Source organism: Fistularia commersonii, chromosome 30, assembly GCF_037954325.1.
Source record: "Fistularia commersonii isolate RoL2024-O1a breed Wild chromosome 30, RoL_Fcom_v1.0, whole genome shotgun sequence".
NCBI lineage: Eukaryota > Metazoa > Chordata > Actinopteri > Syngnathiformes > Fistulariidae > Fistularia > Fistularia commersonii.
The window spans coordinates 8999490-9018419 of record NC_141313.1 but is presented as its reverse complement, the minus strand read 5'-3'; the positions used below and the strand labels follow the sequence as shown (position 1 = coordinate 9018419).

Here is an 18930-nt window from a genome sequence, read left to right as displayed (position 1 = left end):
CAGAAACACAAAACCCTCGGGGCGTGGGTTTATGCAAATAAGGGGTTTTAAAAATGTAAGATTTTTACGTCGAAAGCGAAAGCTATGATGTCACACAGCCGCCTCGATGAAACAATGGGGGAGCACCTGCTCACCCGCTTCTGACAGAGAAAATTGTGTTGATCCCAGATGCTCCATCCATAAAGAATTAAGTATGAATTAAATAAGAAGAGCTGAATATAAAGTAAAAACAATAAAGATAGTTAATTACAAGTGGTTCAAAATAAATAAGATACAAGAGCGAAATACAACCAGATGAGGTTGTGTGATGTCATTAAGAATAAGAATAAGAATAAGAACAACTTTATTAATCCCGAAGGAAATTGCTCTTTTATTACCGGGCTGAATAACAGTCTCATCACCACAGGCAAGAATTATCTCCTGTGACATTTGGTTGGTCAAATCAGTCTACTGGTGAAAAAATTTCTGGAATTGGCCAGGTCACGGAGTGGGTGAAAAGTGTTGTGAAGTTGCCCCATCCTGGTAAAACATTCTCTTCTTAGGCACCACTTGCTAGCCTTATCAGATTAGTTCATTAAGTCTGTTGGTGTCAGCCTGCCTCGAGCTGCTGCCCCAGCATGCAACAGTGTAAAAGGTGCCGCTGTCCACAACAAACTCATGAAAACATCCTAAGCATTGGAAACGGCTGTGGCCCTTCTTATTGACTGCATTCGAGTTTTTTTGCCCAGTACACAGGCCTTTGTAGACTCATTTGCCTCTTGGATATGTTAAGCTGCAGATGAATGCACCAAGAGACAAATAAGTCTACAAAGGCCTGTTTTTCCAATTCTTCCCCCCCGCTGAAGCAATCCATCGGAAAATTTCTGAAGGTGTCAGGACTCTGCTGTGTCTAAAAGCAGAGGTGTAGAGGGTGAAGAGGTAGGGGGAAAGGGCCGTACCTTGCAGTGCTCCAGTGTTGCAGACCACCCTATCAGACATGTACTGTTGTAGGTAGGCAACCATACTATGGTCCTTTGCACCAGGTAGAGACGGTCCGATCCAGTTGTATTCAGCAGGTAGATGATGTTAATCCACATCTGGAGTAGGTCCAGATGTGGATTAACCATGGGCTTGGGTTAATACAGGCTGGACCTCTCGCATGGGGCATCAGCAGTACAGGCCTGAAATCCCGTGTGACACGAGGACATGTCGTCTTAGGAACCAGGAAGATGCAAGATGTCTTCCGCAGCAAGGTAACCCTCTGTAAACAAAGGTCACTTCTAAAAATATGCCAAAGGATACCAGCAAACTGGGTCGCACAGGCTTCAAGAATACGGGTGGTCACCCTCACCTTGAAAGTCGGGCATAGCCCACTCCCCTAAGGAGGACCGTCCTCTACCACACGCTGTCATGGATGATCTTGACCGAATCCTCCCTCTTGAATATCAGTATCGTTCTGTGATCCCTGCGTCCCCATTACCTTTGCTCTTTTACCGCTACTGGTTCTGAAGTGCTCCCTGGAGTTCACAATGCTATGCAGTGAGGGAAACCTTTTTTTATCCAAGAAGACAATCTTTTATCAATACCTATTTTTACACACCTCATGTCATTTGAATATTGTATGTTTTATGAATTTGTATTTGAGAGAAATAAGTGAAAATAGTACAGGGGCAAAATTTAATCAGCAGTTTTATACTGACAATGATTTCTGGTTCTGAATACTAATATCTCACATTTGGTACCTTTTAAAAGTCCAAATTGAATTCGAATGCACTTTGTGACAATTATAATTCAATTAATTGTGAATGAATTAAGTCAAGTTATATAAAGACGATACTCTGCAGACATTAATTTTTGTCTTCCTGTGAAAGAGGGACATAACTATTGTGAGTTGAAGTAATATGGGTGTTTTGCACATTCAAATTTGTGCTATGCATCTTATGACATTCATCTCAGACATATCAAATAAAGATACTCAATTGGTCTACTTTTTCTCCTTTTCATTTATTCCACATACAGGTGTTATGGAGACAAAACCTGGATCATCAGTCTCACTTCACCATGTCTTCTGATCGTTCATCATTACAAACACGCCAAAAAGGATGAGATGACAAAAGTGACAAAACACAACAAAAACCTCAAACTGTTAAAGACAAAAAAAGAAACGTATGCAAAAAGAACTTACAACATGCAACCAAGGAGAAAACACAGGACAGGGCAATGCTGTCAATACATATATTGGAATAATACAACTTTTTAAAAGTGAGGGTATTAAAAAGGAGGGGGGAAAAAGGAAAGTGGGCTATGAAGTGCAGAACACAAGGCAAGATCGGGAAACCATATATAACACAGGGAAACATTCATTGATTTGTCAGTAATAATCAAAGCAGACATCTTTCCTTTTCCCCCGCCACTTTTTCTAAAATCAGGTTAGAGAATGGCAATACAGAATAAGAACGAGGAGAGCAAAATCAACATTCACAAATGAAAACGCAGAACACCTGATATATATATAGATATATAAATATATATCTATATATATATATATATCTTTACACACACACACACACACACACACACACACACACACACACACACACACACACACACACACACACACACACACACACACACACACACACAAAACTCCTCAGAGGTACACTCCTTTGTCCAAGAATCACAAGTTGTTCAAGGTTACTTCATCTTCTTCATCTTTTTTTTTAAGTTGTAAAATCACTCATCAGTTGTGCTGGAACAGCATCCTAACACTATCCCAGTGGATAGTCTTTTTCTTTTTCTAAAGATGTAAATAGTATTAGTGTTGGGGTTTCATCTGACCTTTTAGGCATATCAGGGAGTTACAGTAAGTTGTCCAAGGATGGAGCTGTGAGTGTGTATGGCGTTTGTTTTTTTGGGGGGAGTGGGGCAGCTGAAATAGTGCGTGTCATGCAAATGAGTCAAATTTTCCAAACTTTTTTTTGTTAACCAGTTATTCTGATAAATGAGTCACAAATCAAAGTTACCATACCCCATCAATACCCCAATATGGTTGTAGAAGTTGATAAGTTGTCTTTAAGTTGAATTTAGATCTTATGCTTATTCTAATGTCATGATGTATAATTTCATTACAGTCATTAAAAGAAAAAAGAAATGTTGGCCCCGCAGTGGTATTTCAGACAGGGAGCTCCCATATTCAAGCAGCCATCAAATGCGAGATCGGGACAGGCTGCGTGCTGGTGGGGGATGGAAGGCGGTGGGAGCGAAGCGTTGGTGCTGCACCTGAGCAAGATTCCGGCACTGTGCTATGTTAACTATGCTAAGACGGTTAGCATGGTCACAGACAGAGATCAGGTCTGACAGATTGAGATGCTAGAGGGGGAGCCGTGCAAACAACAGAGATGGCGATGGCTGCGAAAATGAGGTAAACGTGGAGTAAAACTTGGGACACAATGGAATGGAGGTGTCAATTTTGATTTAAAATGAACAAAAAGGGAATGTTTCGTGTGAATGGGTTTCTCCCTTTGGTGGCTAAGACTTGAAAGCCACCCGCTATTTCAGTTTAGTATCACCATTGTGGGCTGGGACCGCATGAGGAGTGAGTAGCAGTGTGGGTTAAAATTCTTGTGTGCGCGTGATCTTGTTGGTGTTGTGCAAGTGTGAGTGAATATGTATGTATGTGTGTGTGTGGGGGCGCTCATGGCTGTTTCCTATGGGGGAATGGCAGATCACGGTTGAGAGGTCAGTGTCTCGGGGAAGGGGACAGGGGGGTCACTGAAGGAACGAGGTGAGGTCAGATCCGAGGGATCTCCTTTTCAATATATTTCTTTACCTCTGACATCTCCTGCAAGAGAGAAAAATATAAGAGGAGCAAAGTAAGTATGTGAACATTTACTGATGTGTTAATACATCTTAATAAGTTATCCTTGATGATGTAATGATTTACTTGCCACTAATCCAGCTCGTGGGGTAACAAGGTCAAAAACGGCATGAGCAGCACTCATGTGCCTCAAAGCAAATGTTGCTTATTTTGGGAGTTCATGTGAAGTTGTTTTCAAAATCACACAAATTTGAGTGGAATCGAGAGTCCCACGAATTGCCACCATGAAATAATTCAGGTTCATACCACATATCGTAAATGGTGTTCATTCTCATTTTTAAACTATTGTAAAATGTAAAAAAACGGCACTTATAAAAGGGATTTTCACAGGATCAAATAATTAATCAAATGGGAACAGTGCTTGTTGGGTGATGATGCTTTTGGTTTCTGACTATTGCTTTACCTTGAATGTAGAGAACAAGAGAACATCTAACTTGTGTTAAAAGGTTTCTATCACACTGTCTACTGTATGCAAAACTTTGTATCTTTTTTCATTTTTTTTAGCTTCAATAAAAGGACATTTTTGATCTCTGGGAGTCCAACGAGGCTAAATAAAAGGCGACCTTGATCTTGATGCTTTAGTGGGAGTGTACCTCAGGACAGGACATGTGACCAAGCCCCGAGATGATTTTCAAGGTGACGTCCTGAGGGTTGACTATGGTTTTGAGCTTCTCCCATGTCATGACACCATATTGCAGGGGAATCATGGGGTCGTTTTCACCATGGACTTGAAAAATCTTGAGGTCCTTTCGGACGACCTGCAGATGAGGACGGTGATAGTTTACTTCCCTAGCCTTTCACCACGATCACAAGAAGGAATGTCATGGGAACATGAAAAGATGTAGGCGGATGCCAAATTATGCCTTTTTTAGCAATAAAATTATTTTATAAAACAGAACAAGAAAACTACAAATCTGGAGGATTAACAGGGACCTACATATCACATCTCAGTTTTACATACCCCAACTAACTTATATCCAAATATATATATTTTTTCTCATAACCTCATCTATTCCACACACTTAAGACTTTTTATCAGATATATATCTAGAAAAAGCATATTTCTGACCATAATTTTGAGATGTGACTGTATGCCTTTTTGGACTCCTTAAATAAATGCGTCCATATGGCAAACCTTTACACTCTCATGTAGTGTAGTGACAGCATGGAGTTTTGTCTCCACAGTTCATTTAGCATTTGAAATAAATTGCCTTTTAAGCATTTAAAATTAAGTGGAACAAAATGGGGGACTGCACCTCTGGGAAATTTCTGTGAAGCGGTAGCCAGCAGCTGAGGGCCAAAACACCAGCCAGCTTATACGGACAGGTCAAGCCAGTGTACAGGGATAAGGCCCCACCCTATGGGTGGAAGACATACCAGGAAATGTGGTTTAAGGTATTCAGGAAATACTGTTGCCATACATGTGAAGTTGCACGGGGGGATTCCTACCTGAGAGAAGCCACCCAGCATTATACGGTTTGAGGGGATCCCATTTGAAATTTCATGCTCGATTATGGCCCTGACTGCAGAAATCCAGAGGGGTCATTAGGTTATTTGGTGGAAAGGCAACAGACAAGTATCACACTGACACACACAAACATCTATCAGATATAGATGTTTTAACTGTCTGAGGTTGAAAAAAAGGGGCGCTGAACAAGAGTTCTCACTGTAAATCCTGTGCCTCAGGGTGTTTTAATGTAGCCAAGATGTTTATTGACATTTTCGATAAAGGAATAATAATCCATTCTGAAATAATCAAATTCAACCAATGAGAACATAAAAAACATGCCTGGAACCAGAAAGACAACATTGTGTTGGATGGACTTATTTCAAGGGTTTTGGCAATAGCGACACTGCAATTTTTACCATATTTTACAAATCCACTGCAACCGAGAAAATTGATAATCCAATTATAACGAAAAGGAATATCCTTTCTGGTTCATTTCAAAGAGTCAGCAAGATCCACTGCTCACAGTCTGTCCTGTGTGACAGGCAGAAGAGGCGACAGATCCAGAAGTTCTGAGGGGCGCTGACAAACGTGCTCATAGGTTACCAAAGAGGGCACACCCAGGACTTCTATAGATTTGACATCTGTTGCAATTCATATGATATCGCAAATGAAAACGATGTAAAACTTGTCTATAACACAGCTAAACTGACTGCCCGACCTGCCCCCGCCATGAAGCAATCAGAGGTGTTTTGAAATTTGACCACTGGGGGGCAATGCAGAGCTGAATTATCCTTCCAAGCTCTGTAAACCGCTGGGATCTGATAATATTTGACAAGTTCCAGTTAGGTCCAGAGCACATGTGGCGAGCTGGCTGTATCCATACCCCACAACCCACCTAATTACATGTGGCCCAAATCAATATGATTTACATGATATAATTGAATGCAGAGTTATTTTCCATACGTAACATGCCACCCAAGGTTTCCAATTATCATTATTATCGAATGTATAAATGTATATTTGTCGATTATGTTCTGCCATTATATTTCATTCAGTTCCGTTGTCAAAGCTTCAATTGATTAATCAATGAAATAATTATGTCAATAAAAAGCAAGGGGATTTATTACTATATATATATATATATATATATATATATATGGTCTTAAACTCCTTGCGGCCCTTTTGATGGCTGATGTGGCTTGGTTAAAAAAATAGAATAAAATAATCTAATATGACACCTCTGCTCCAGAGGAACCACACAAGGAGCCTGGGGTTAAGAGATGGGATTATAGTATAGATAAGGGTAACTGGATGGGACAGAAACATAACATTCCCCTCTGCAGCATGTTCATGAATATACAATACGGTGTAATAGCAGTTGTACACCCTGTACAAAGAGCTGTCTTGGACTACTGCAAACACCCGGAGAAGGTTACTGACCATCTATGAAAGAGCAAAATGAACTCCTGCTGGGCTGCATTACTAAAATTTTTGCTTCTTACTAGGTTTATAATCTCCCAAAGAGAACATTTACAGAAAGGAGTAATGGTCTCCAAAAATTGAATTAGAAAAGAAAAGTGAGAAGGTTAATGTCTTCATACTGAAGGGGACTAGGCACAGATGAAACAGGCTAATGGTGCAGTCAAACAGAAACTGAATGAAAATGCGCCAGTTCTTAAAAGTCGGAGCACTCAAAGAAATGTCAGCCACCGACTTAACGTCTAATCGACCTGTACGCTCTCAAAACAGGCTCTCCTTTCTTCCCTCGTGATGCCATGGTATTTAATAACCCATTAGACTTTCTCAATCAACAACACAAAAAACATCAGGAGGGGTGGGTGGAAACGGCAATATCTGAAAATGATCCCAGGCTGGTGCAGGAGATAAAGAGAGTGGGCTCAGTGGAGCGCGTGCGCACATGCACACACACACGCACGCACACATGCACGCACACGCACACGCACACGCACACACACACACACACACACACTGGTTATATTTACTGGACAGGCAGCAGGATCGTGGCCCGTGCTGACCGTGATATATTGATCAGAGAAGGGGAGGGATCTCCCATGAGCCTCTGCATTTCATTCGTTGTGAAAAAGCAACATGGGGTACGACATAAAAGTACAACAAAGTGCGTCAAGCATGAGGGGCTTGAGAATTTGCGAGTCTGTGTATTACCCTTTAAACACGAATGCGGACAGACATTGTTTGTCTGCATTCGCCTTTTTCCTTCATCTGATAATCAAATGATCAACCTTCGAAAGACAGGGAGTGTGATATGTATATTGTGAAATGACCTGCCTTTAAATCATCTCCACTCACTAAACGCAAGCGAGGGGAAAACCTAGGTAGTCTTAATTTCGTGAGCCATCTGGCCTTTACGAACTAAAGATTTCCCCACAACAACACGACGGCAGCTCTGCCACAGGTCTCACTGAAATGTTGTTCCGATAATACACAGGATTCTTCCACTCACTGTCTTCCGCGGCCTTCTTGATGCCGGGTACATCCTCAGGGGCCTCGGGGGTCAGGCCCATCTGGTCGAACCTGCACACACACACAAAGGCCAGTGCTTAAGCAGATAGAGAAATACAACTGCAGTTATGTCAATAGCCACATGGCTGCCAAGTGTGGTTTATGGGAGGGGAACTACAGCAGCCAGTGTAGAGTTGAGACGCTGCCTCTTCCTTCTGCACGCCAACTCACCAAGCAGGCGTGTTCATCTTCATGTTGATAGTGACAGGAATGGTGGACCTGTGGGCAGGGACAGAGGGATAATTATAACGGACCACACACGCGCACGCACGGACACACGCACACACACGTTGGTTTATGATAACAATATTCGCCCTGACAAATGGGAAGATGGATAAACTTTTGGTTCCAAGGGCCTTTGCCTTTTGCCAGACGGACGAAATAAGATTTTCATGCAGTTATATCGGGTGTGCATGCAAAATGTGTAAGAGGAAAGACAGAACAAACCACGACTCACGCATGGGGGCAGATGATCTTGACGTACGGCAGCTGCAATTCTTTCAGAGCTTCCGCCCACCTATTCCTGAAAGAAAACAGAAAGCAAGTCTTTGTTTCTAATCGAGTTTCAGTGGAATGACTGATATGCAGAAGACCAGCCCCTGATGTATGCAGCTTATTGCAATTCATGAAATACTCAGCAGCGTGTCGGGTCGGCTCAAAACGTTTGATTCAGTTAGACATTGACAACATGAAACCACAGTTCTCTCTCGTCAATGCATGAAGATTTACACAATAAACTGAGAAATATCTCGGTGCAACATGTAGACGTGCCGTATGTCAGACTGTCATCGGTTCTTGTGTATGACATGGGTGAACTTCTCTATTCTCTGTTTGAATAGACCAGTGGTTGTGAGCAGGCCGCAGGTCTGGACCCATGTTTTATCTCTGAAATAAATCTGTGACGCACATTATTGAAACACTCAGATCTATTTTACAATTACAAAAAAAAACTTCTGAGACAGAGACACAAGCTGTCATGCAAGTGGCCATTAAATAAAGCATGACTTGGGCTGAAACTCAAAAGTGAAATTGAAGGCCCTCGTCTTGAATTAGATACATATGGTTTGTAAACATGTCTTTCCAGCAACACAATGAAGCTTTGTTTTAGGTTTGGTTGTGTGTGTGTGTGTATGCATATGGAGAAAATGGCCCTGCTGCTAGTTGAGAGCTAATGTGACTTTGATTTTCAAAACAGGATTAAAAACTTAAGTGGAAAAATGATTTATAATATCTCTTTGCTATGTGACTTTTAGCATGCTGGGTTAAGTGCCGCTGATGGATGACTTTATTTATGCTTAGTACATCTTGAACTGGATGTGTTTTTATTTAAACAAGTACATTTGATATGGCACACAATTAAGCTTCGAAACTTTTAAATCAAATGAGGCTAACAAATCCCACAAATCAATCAGCAGCAAATGTCAGAAATAGAAATGCAAGTGCCTGTTAATTAGGCATGTTGTACATTCTATGTCTGAACAACTTCATGGATCTTTCCCAGAATGGAGAGGAGGGTCTGAAGGGCTATAAGTAAGTCTCTTCGTTTTTCACAGACAAAGATATGGTACTTACTTGAGATACAGAAAACTAGCAGGGTGTTTTGGATACATAAGGTTAAAATAACCCATTTATAGCAATAAAACAATGCTCTGGCACAGTTTCCATAGATCAATATGGAGTTTACTGCAAACAAAACACAAACCAATCATTGTTTTCTGTTGGCAGACCTCAAAGTTGATTAAATTAAAATTAAATATTGCAGAAATAAGTTTACCTTAATCTGACCTGAGAACAGATAGAGAAGAGTACGGATCCTTGTATCCTTGTTAAATGCTTAGCACAATAGTGTAAGTGTTCGACAAATATGAAGTTTAGACACTGAACCCGTGTTGTTTAAGTGTGTGTCTGTGTGTGTGTGTGTGAGTGTGCGTGTGTATGTGTGTGTGTGTGCGCGCGCGCTACGCAAACCAGGATGATGTCACAGCACAGATAATTTGTTTTTTAACACTGAACATTGAGTGTTAAAGAAGCTTTAATGTGCCAATGTTCTTCTTGAGCGTGGAGATGAGAAGGAAACTCACCCTTGGTCTCCTAAACCATGGAGGAAGATCAACTGTAACAAAAAAAAACACAAAAAAAGAGGCAGTTAAGCATTTCACTGACATTTAACACTGGCCGTTTTCTCCGCAGTTCATCCAAAAATTATTCCAAATATTTGCCTTCATATTCAGACAAAAAGGCATTAAGGTGTTCCTCACATCAGTCACTAATTACTGACGAGAGGGAACTTGTGATCTCCCTGAGAGAAGCACAGTATGTTCCAAACATCTAACTACGCACCAATTTGTCACACTGAGCGGTTCCCCTGCACAAAATGTACTCGCGCTAGATGACCACATGTGTGGAAAGACAAGAAATCAAATATATATCAGCCAATCCGCAGATCTTGCCAAACTATCTGAGCCATTCTGGTCATACACTCATCCGTGCAGAGACACTATGATCATCCTTTTTAAAGGAGCTTGCAGATCACAGGACCTTCCGTATGTTCGGTGTGAAGCTGGAGAGGAGGGTCAGAGCTGAAACCGCTGCCGGCATGCCATCATCCGAGAGTTTGACAAATCCCGGTGCTGCACTTTGCCGCAGCTTGATAAATCCATCAGGTGAGAATATAATAACTCCCTTCTCTAAACCTTTAAAACGGAAGACAATCTTTAAATGCATTTAATAATGGATGCTGGCATGGTGACACAGTGGTTAGCACTGTATCTCACAGCAGGAACGTTCCAGGTTGTGTTGGTTCTCTCCGGGTTCTCCAGCCACCTCCCACTGACCGACAACATAAAGTCAGCTAACCAAAGACGTGAAATCGTCTGTATGCGCAAGCGAGAGCGTGAAAGGTTGTATGTCTCTGATGAGGGCCCTGTGATTGACAGCCCACTGGTCCAGGGTGAGCCTAGCCTCTCGCCAAATGCCAGCTTTGATTGGCTCCAGCACCCCTTGCTACTGAGTGCAGGACATCGGGCTGATTATTTTGAGATTTTAACGTAGTCAAAATACTAATTTGAATTATATCTTTAAACCTTTTATACTGCATTTGGACCTATTTCCCTGTCAGCAGATTATATGCCTTTCATGATCTGTCAAGGGTCCGTCATGTTTCCATTTGACATTCAGTGGTTACCTGCACAATGATGTAACACACAGAAAAGAGCAAGTGAGTGTGGAGGTTAGCATTGCAGGGGTGTCTAATGAGAACAGCTTTATCACCAGTTGTAAAATTATTTTAATTTGGTCTGCTTTATAATGCCATTTTTTGCAGAGGTGGACACATTTTGTTCACTGTATCACATTCTTTTACCAATCAGCTGCAAGTCGCTGTTTAAGACGCTTTTCTAGATTAACCTCACAGATCCATTTTGAAGAAACTTTATAGCGGAGAGAAATTTTGACTTATCTTGCAAAAATCAAACTGGTTCCTAAAGACTGCAGCCATTATATTTACCCTGCGTTCGAGAAGGGCCCCAGAGGGGTCAACTCACCATTAAACTTGATACAAGTCTCATGTTTTAATAAGAACAAATGAAAAGAAACTAATGGCTTATTTTTCATTCACTCCCCATAGACTAAGTATTTTTCTTCCAAGCCAAAGGCCAGATTTTAAATCAATCCTCTAATTACAAAGGGAAAAATATCCCTGGTTTAATTCTCACAGGAGGCCGTTCTGTGTGGAGTTGGCATGCCCTCCCCGTGTCTGCGTTTTCTTTTGGTTTCTCCGCTTTCCTCCCTCAGTACAAAAACATTCAGGAAGTTCATTGGAGACCTAAATTGCTCAGACAAGTGAATGAGAGTGAATAGTTGTGCATCTTTGATGTGGCCCTGTGATTGACTGGCAACCAATCCAAAGTGAACCAAACCTCTCACCCAAATGACATCTGGGATCGCCTCCAGCCCCCCCTCCCCCCCGTGACCCCGAGTGTATGATAGGCGGTATGGATAGTGAATGACTGAATGGGTGATCAATAACCTAAATTAAATTGATTCATTCCTGACTGCCACTCTGTGACCTAACGATGACTGACTGGTGTTTGTGTCTCCTCAAGCCAATCTGGAGTTTTAGTTTATGAGGTGTAAATGTTGACTTTGAGCCAGAGATGAAGAGCCATGTTTCTTCAGTTTCAGCGACTCGATCTGAGTACAGTATCGCCTCTCTTGAGCTTCCCATCTCAATCTCCATTGAAACTTTCCACCATATCACTAAATAAGGCTCATCAGGTCCATCAGTGTTTAAATGAAGTGGCCTGCAATAAGCAGTCAGATTAAATAGTCTGCAGGCTCTGCTTTAAAGGGTCCGACATATTTATTTCACATTTAAGGCAACACTAAAAAACTAAGGGCCATAAAATTTTTATTAGGACTGTCCTAATTATTTTCAAAGCTTGCATCAGCTCAAACTGGGCAAAGAGATATATTCAGAGACGAATGCTTAAAACATCAATGGGCGCTGGACAAATGAAAACTGTCTCGGCGAAGAACAGCTCCTGTGAGAGAGCGATTGCACTCGAAAGAACCAGGGAGGTGGATGACAAATGACGGTGCAGATGATCTAATTTAATGCAGCAAAAAGAAGGTCCACAGTTCTCGCAGGAAAGCCATGTGCCCATTTGAAAACACCCTATCCTCCCTCAGTTGATGCCAAGATGCTCATACTACATGGGGCTACATTAGAGACATTGGAAAAGAAAAATAGGGCATCAGGTTTTTAGTTTTTCACTCACCACAGCTGTCTCCTTCTCTCTCCCAGACACGATCACAGCCTTTTCAAGCAGCGGCAGAGACATGTTGTTGCCACACATACACTGTTGAGAGGTGCTGAGGGACAGGACAGGAGAAGCAGAGGTCAATTCAAAGATACTGAAGATGTCAGCGAGGACAAGAGTTACTGAGTTCATGCTCCTGCACGTAATCTTCAGGATCATTTGGTGACACTATTCATACAACAGATGTGACCCCCAGTATTTGACTCCAGTAGTTATGGAGAGGTGAGCTGAGAAAATGATATTCGGTGAATTCAACTGTTAATGTTTTCATGAAACAAAAGAGACATTGTGTTCTGCAAATTATTTACCAGTCAAAGCTGCTTTTAATACATCAGCACGGATCCCTGGAGTCACTGGATCACATCACATTCAATTGACGAAGATATTTCTGTGGTTTCTTAGATCTGTACTGCAAGTAAACTGTGAAACAAAATGGAGCGTCGATTCCATTGGGGAAGTTAAGAGTTCATTTCATTTAGTCACTATTATGTCCCTAAATCCTCCACTGTGACACTTCATTTTACAAACAACAGACAAGAAGGGAGTTCATTTACATTTTCTCATTCTTGCTCGCCCGAGTGGCCATCCTTACTGTCAAATGCTGCAGTGGAAAGCTTCAAGGCTGCAGCAAGTGGAGTGACGTGGAATCTCATTCCCCGGGCTTTGCCTCTAAGGCTACACTGAGGCCCATTGCAAACACAAGTCCTGGAGTATTAATGTTTGCAAGGCCCCTCATTATGCTTAGGCTTTAGGGATGAGCCATCTGATGACACGTCAGATTCTCAAGAAATCTGTGTTAGAAATATCCTTTCATTACTGTCACAAAATAAAATCTGCGTCGGGATTTACTGTTGTGGTTTACATCACTCGAGGACTCCGATCAGCATTTACAACCACGTATAGTCTCCGTGGATTATTAGACAAACAGAATGGGGGGGGGGGGGGGACACCAAACAAAACTCAGACCGAGCAAGGAATGAGGAACTTGCAGCTAATACAGGGCATTTCTCTCTTAGTCACTTACCAGAAATTCATACGATTTGATGTATTTCAAACATGTTTTTGTTTGTTTTTAAGTATCAATGGTAGTGCAACGAGAGAGGCTGAATTACAGAAAGACATTTAGAGAACAAAATGAACAATCAGACTGGACACTTTGGCAACATTACTATTGGGGATTTATGGATAAAATCTAAAATTTGCAACACAGTTAAACAATAATGCAATAATACTTGCGAATACTACAATCATAGTGCTAACATTCCACACAGCTGCATTTCTAATAGTGATGTCAGAGCACTGTTAGGGCAGTTTTTATAAATGAGGCCCTTGTGTGCATCCATTGTCTGACAGCGATCATTTTAAAAATGGCAAACCAATCATTGATCCGTCACTCTAGTGTGACAAAAAAAAAATCCAAATATGGCTTTATGCTTGATGAAGACACAGAATAACTGTGTACTTTCTGGAGCATCACAGTATATCATGGGTAACTGTGAATCCCATTTTGGATAACTTAGCAGATCACTTTGGCGATATCACAAACAAAGAAGAGCCTATGACAGAATCAGTCGTGTGCTGTGACAAAGAGCATCACTCTCTGACAGTTACAATTCCAACTGGTTATCAGCACAGCCTTTCATCCACCTGAAGGCAAAAACAGAGCTAGACATACCGTTTTCAAACACAGACACGTCACAGTTCACGTGGCTGTGTGTGTAGAAGGAACCAGACTCATTAACTAAATGGACCTCCTTCTCTGCCTCTGGTGTGTTCTGTAAATCGTCTACACACATCCACTCTGGTGCACAGAGTGAGTCAGTCACAGATAGCACCATGAGATCATGTTATTTTACAGTAAAGGCCCGCAGTAAAACCCGTATGCCCTTTGTCTATGTGACTGTGTAGAAAATGATTGGATATGAGGGTCAGGCGGCATTCTGACATGCAAATAAGTGGTTGAGGGGATGGGGAAACGTCTGCAATACAAAGGTTAATGTGTAAACATTGTGCGAAATTATGCCTGATGGGTGTAAAAAAATTCCACTGCTGTTATGAACGAGCAGCTCACTTACTGCAGTCTGGGGTTTGTGGGTTTGCACTCTGGCCGGTGACAAATTATCACCCGGCGGGTCAAATTCACAGCTAAAATACAAGGAAGTGGGTGGGAGTTAAAACAAAAGAAGTTTGTGGTAGCCCTGAAATATGACCTCTAATAAATATGTAGTAACTGTTAAACTCAAGGGAATAGTGCCTCTCAGTCCAGAGGATGGGACAAAACACTAAGACAGAAGAACAGGAAATCAGTTTTATGCCAAAATCCAGCATCAAATACAATTAAATCAGTGTGGACAGTAACATTTGAATAATAGGAAGATATTACATATTGGCAAATAAAACAACTTAAGAACAACACAATATCTATGTTAGCTGCATTTATTGTGCTAACTAAATCATGGGCATTACACAATGCCTACATTTAACTGTATATCGGACTTGGGTGCCTGTTGGGACGTGGACGCAACAAAGGGATTCAATATTTTATGTATGAATATTTTTCTGGCTCTTAAACCGACACCACCAGAGAGCTTAGACATAGCCCGTTTGGTGTATTCATTATCATTGATATTCAAATTGTTTTACCGATAAAAGAAGACAAAGTTGTGTTCTCAAGTAAATTACCTTTGGAAAAATCTGCTCTAAGAACTGGGACATGCTCTGAAATAAAAAAATTTTTTAAAAAAGTAAGAGCACAAGCACAGGGGGTGGTTGATCATTTTTATAACCCCTTTCCTACCTGATATAATTCATCAGACTCACATGGAACAAACCGAGTGCCGGCATGAAAACAAGTGCAGGTATCCAATGTGTGCTCCAAGAAACAATGGCTCACTCTACACCTCTGGAGGAGGATGCTGGTTAAAAATAGAGTTAAGCTTTGGAAAAGCATGCAGTCCAGCCCAGATTGGCTCTCTAAAAACAACTTAATACAGGGCTTCCCACAGTTTGGCAATCTGATTTGCAGTCTATCACTTGATGTGAGGCTTTCATGAAACAGCGGCGCACAAGCCCATGGTGAAGGCACATCTTGCCTGCAGTGAGGTCTTCATAAAAGATCTGTGTGTAATACAACTAGCCGAGTTACAGTCTCCACTGCAAAGGGAATTAGAATAAACCCGAGCTTCTACTGGTGTCAAATACCTTAACTGCTGTTTCTGTTACTACTGAGGAACAAGCATTTTGAGTTATGCTTTGAATTGAAACTTTAGCAGCAAATGGCAGAGGAGATGAGATTATCCGTAAATACTGATTATTAGTTGTAACCTGTTTTGCAGATGATGGTGATACAATGGCAATAATATCTAGACCAACAAGACAGATAGGTTCATGGAGCATATCAGCTAATGAAAAAAATTAATAATATTTTCCTTTTAAAGATCAACAACAGGCATATATTTTGAGTAATTTCGCAAGCATGTTAAACAATTTTGCATTTTCTCCCCATGGCTGCATGGGTTTACATCCAGTTTCCTACCACAGTCCATGTCCATACAGGAGGTTCATATGAGACCCTAAATTGGCCAGATGTGTGAATGGTCGCATGGTTGAATGATTTTAAGACTTGTGAATGGGAGAGTGAATGTCTTTTGGCTCTATATGATCTGTGAATGGGAGACTGAGTGGTTGTATGTCTGTATGGTGTTTGGATGGGATAAGTTCTTGCGACCCTGGGTGCAGAATAAGCTTTGTCGAAAATAAATGATTGAGTTAATGAATGAGCTACCGCCATTCCGTCCAGTTAAATTAAATTTTGTCTAGTATAGCATCATTGTGGGTTTTGAACCATCAGCCCAGCTCTGTAGATATGGGAACAGCCTATTTGCATTTGGCTCATGAACGAAGGCTGTCAAAGCATCTTTAGTATTAAGTCTCATTTAAACATGATAATAAAGTGTTGTGCTTTTTTTTACTTTTACCAACATGAAATTGCTTAGAATCGTTTGGTTTGTGTCTAAAAAGAAGAAGAGGTTAGTTTTGGCCGGTTCAAAGCAAAATTCCGTCTGTGTTGCAGCCAAATTTAAAGTAAATCACGAGTCTCCATCCTGCATGACTCCAATTACATGAACGTCAAACACAAAAACAGGGTCTGCGTGTGCGGGCACTGCAGACAGCTCCCTGCTCAATGGCCACGGGTGGCTGGCAAACAACAGGATAATATGCGGCACTGAGTGACAGGCACCCCCCACCCTTTCTTCTTCCTCCTCCTCCTCCTCTCCCACACACAAACACACAATACACCAGCGGCTAACCTTGCTCTTTGCCTGCTGCTGTCCACTGATGGAAGTTCACCGCTAGCATGCTAGCAAGTGTAAGGGTGCCGCAATCTGAGCACCGTGCACCGAATAGCTGACCTGAAAAGGGAGCTTCTATCGGGCGAACGGGTCGCGTTTGAATGTGGGAGAGGAAGTGAGAGGTTGGGGAGCGTCACGAAGGAGCACGATGAATGGCTTAGTATTAGCTTTAGTAACCGACCTCCCGTTCATCTTCACTGCTTGTGTTGGCATCCGTGATGCAAAACCAGTACTGGCCGATACACCACGATCCGACTGCTTTAACAGCCGTCGCGGCCAGGATTAATCCCGATTTATCCTGCCGCGAGCACGCGCACGCACACGCACACACACACACGCGTACAAACAAACATCCGGCCAGACGCGCACAGGGGAGCGCGCACACCCGCATCTAGACAATCATCAGGATTGTAGTCACCTGTGTTGCTAGCTTCAATTCCAAACACCGATACGCTCTTCTTGCGTTACTCTAACGTCGCCTGTCTCCACCAAACGTTATCATTCTAATTTACACGTCATACAAGGGTTCTTTTAAGGCCGAACCTTAACACCAAAATCCCACCACACGCAATAAATCACTTAGGACCGCGGTAAACTGGTTAATCTCACCAACCGCGGCCCGCAGGCTAATACAGACTGATACACTCACCGCTTGTTGTCCCAGTTGATAACGGAGCGGAACTTCCGCTACTGTCCGTACCATACAATTGTAGGGGGCGGGGCCACGACCACTGACGTCATGGCATCACCACGCCCACTACCGCTCCAAGAATACGTGACTCTGTAAAGAGCTGATTTATGTATTGTTTCCTCTTAATCCTTCACAGAATAATACAAAAACACACCCTGGCACTTTATTGTGTAACAGAAGTGAGAATTATACATTTCTATTATTTTGAGAGATGTCTGTCATCGATTATGCTGAAATCCTTTATAGACGCGATCCGACTGATCATCTTTAAATCACGATTTGCGTTGATCTATAATCGATAAAACCCAAGGCATACTGTATCATATCTAACTGTAACCTTCCCCGAACAGAAGACTGACCTAAATGTCAACACTATAACACTTTGCGGAAAAGAGGCAAAATGTTCAATATTGTTCAATGTTATGCTGATAAAAAATTGTCATATTCTACATGGTTACTTTATAAAGACAAGTTTCAATTCAAATTTATATATATATATATATATACATATATATATATATATATAAATTTGATATATATACACACAAATATATATATATAAACATATTATGATGTACTCCATTTTCAAAGTGAGAACTTGTGTGAAAACTATTCCATAATTTGAGCCCCATCCCTCATACTGTACATGCAAACATACACTTAGTTAGTAGTAATGACTTGTTTTTGGCGTGGGCATAGCTGTCGTGATCACAACAGAATAACTAATAATAACAACAATATAATACAAGTTCTTACAAAGTATTTTCCATCAAAATGCTGTACAATCAAAGTGAAATAGGAGTAGGACACAATGCAATCAAAATCATTCATACATTCATTTATTGTCTATTCTGCTGGTCCTGTAGTCGAGGATATGGTGACTAAAGTAGGCTTTCAACCGTTTGAATGAATATATATGTATAATATTAATTTATGTATAAGTTAATACATCTTCTGCCTATTAAAACTACAACAACGCATTGACAAATATGAAAGATTTCCTATTACAAATGCTGAACTCCTGATTACTCCATGTATCCTAACTGCTTTTAAAGACTTCGAGTTTTAACATCACAGTTAGCTCTTAAGCGGTCGGACATGTGACACATATGATGCTGCATATTATGTTAATTTCTCCTCTCATTTTAAAATTAGATTTCCATTGACCCAAGAAAATATGAACTTAGATCAAAATAATGAAGCCATTGTTCAATTGAAAG

The 18930-nt window shown here is 41.3% G+C and overlaps 1 protein-coding gene across 4 annotated transcripts; it reads right to left on the bottom strand.

The window, feature by feature from the left end:
• Nucleotides 1–1964: 1964 nt before the first annotated feature.
• On the bottom strand, nt 1965–17719 carry lypla2 (lysophospholipase 2). Of its 4 annotated transcripts, none has more exons than XM_086178353.1 (10): nt 17669–17719; nt 12626–12719; nt 9929–9960; nt 8305–8370; nt 8019–8066; nt 7789–7859; nt 5306–5379; nt 5113–5214; nt 4450–4614; nt 1965–3820 (listed from the first exon to the last, which is right to left on the bottom strand). In XM_086178353.1, the coding sequence occupies exons 2-10, from the start codon at nt 12701–12703 to the stop codon at nt 3770–3772; spliced, it is 687 nt and encodes a 228-aa protein (XP_086034479.1). In that variant the 5' UTR covers nt 12704–12719; nt 17669–17719; the 3' UTR covers nt 1965–3769. The 4 variants fall into 4 exon arrangements, with proteins under 4 accessions (XP_086034479.1, XP_086034482.1, XP_086034481.1 ...); XM_086178356.1 differs by lacking the exon at nt 17669–17719 and adding an exon at nt 17438–17458; XM_086178355.1 differs by lacking the exon at nt 17669–17719 and adding an exon at nt 16978–17087.
• Between the last annotated feature and the right edge of the window lie 1211 nt (nt 17720–18930).